The sequence below is a fragment of the Charadrius vociferus genome, unplaced genomic scaffold (genome assembly GCF_000708025.1).
Source record: "Charadrius vociferus isolate BGI_N301 unplaced genomic scaffold, ASM70802v2 scaffold1163, whole genome shotgun sequence".
Classification (NCBI taxonomy): Eukaryota; Metazoa; Chordata; class Aves; order Charadriiformes; family Charadriidae; genus Charadrius; species Charadrius vociferus.
In genome coordinates this window covers 47,830-48,696 of record NW_009647823.1, presented here as the reverse complement: position 1 = coordinate 48,696, position 867 = coordinate 47,830, and the positions used below count along the sequence as shown (strand labels likewise).

Genomic DNA, 867 nt, shown 5'->3' with positions numbered 1-867 from the left:
AACTGGACACAGCGCTCCAGATGTGGCCTCCCCAGGGCAGAGCAGAGGGGGAGGATGACCTCCCTCCACCTGCTGGCCACACTCTGCTTGATGCCCCCCAGGATGCCATTGGCCTTCTTGGCCACCAGGGCACGTTGCTGGCTCATGGGCATCCCGTTGTCCCCCAGGACTCCCAGTTCCCTTTCCACAGAGCTGCTCTCCAGCAGGTCACCCACTGACCTGTACCACTCCATGGGGTTATTCCTCCCCAGATGCAGTACCCCACACTTGCCCTCGTTGAACCTCATGAGGTTCCTCTCCACCCAACTCTCCGGCCTGGCCAGGTCTTGCTGGACGGCAGCGCAGCGTACTGGTGTGTCACCCGCTCCTCCCAGTCTTGTGTCATCAGCAAACTTGCTGCGGGGATGCTGTCCCCTCCTACAGGTCATTGATGAGTATGTTGAACGAGACTGGACCCAGTACTGTCCCCTGGGGAACACCACTAGTTACCGTTCCTGGTTATCCCGAGTGATGCTGCCTTCTCCGGAATGCCGTTAGAGCTTCTTGCCTTCCCCGCAGGAAGGCGCTGAGCCCGCCGGCAGCTCCGGTGACCGGCTCTCCATGCGAACCACGGCCAAATGGATGCGATCGCGAGCGCCGGCCTCAAGAGGAAGTGTGAGGATGTGGACGTGGGCTCGCCGGGCTCCAACTCGGACGACGAGATCTCCAACAGCGATAGCGCCGATAGCTGCGACAGCGTCAACCCCTCCAGCTCCACCGGCTTCATACGGGAGGGCTTGGGGGCGGTCACCGGCCGTGTCCCCAGCCTCCGGGTGCCTCTGCCATTGAGGACGGGGCATCTGGACGTGGGGGTGGCTCTGTCCTTCC

General features: G+C 62.5%; 1 protein-coding gene across 1 annotated transcript in view; it reads left to right on the top strand.

Moving 5' to 3' along the window:
- The first annotated feature begins 617 nt into the window (after positions 1-617).
- CSRNP2 (cysteine-serine-rich nuclear protein 2) overlaps positions 618-867 on the top strand; it is a 9,847-nt gene continuing 9,597 nt past the window's right edge. The window contains exon 1 of the mRNA XM_009882427.1: positions 618-795. Coding sequence (XP_009880729.1) covers positions 618-795 — 178 coding nt within the window. The remainder of the gene's footprint in view (positions 796-867) is intronic.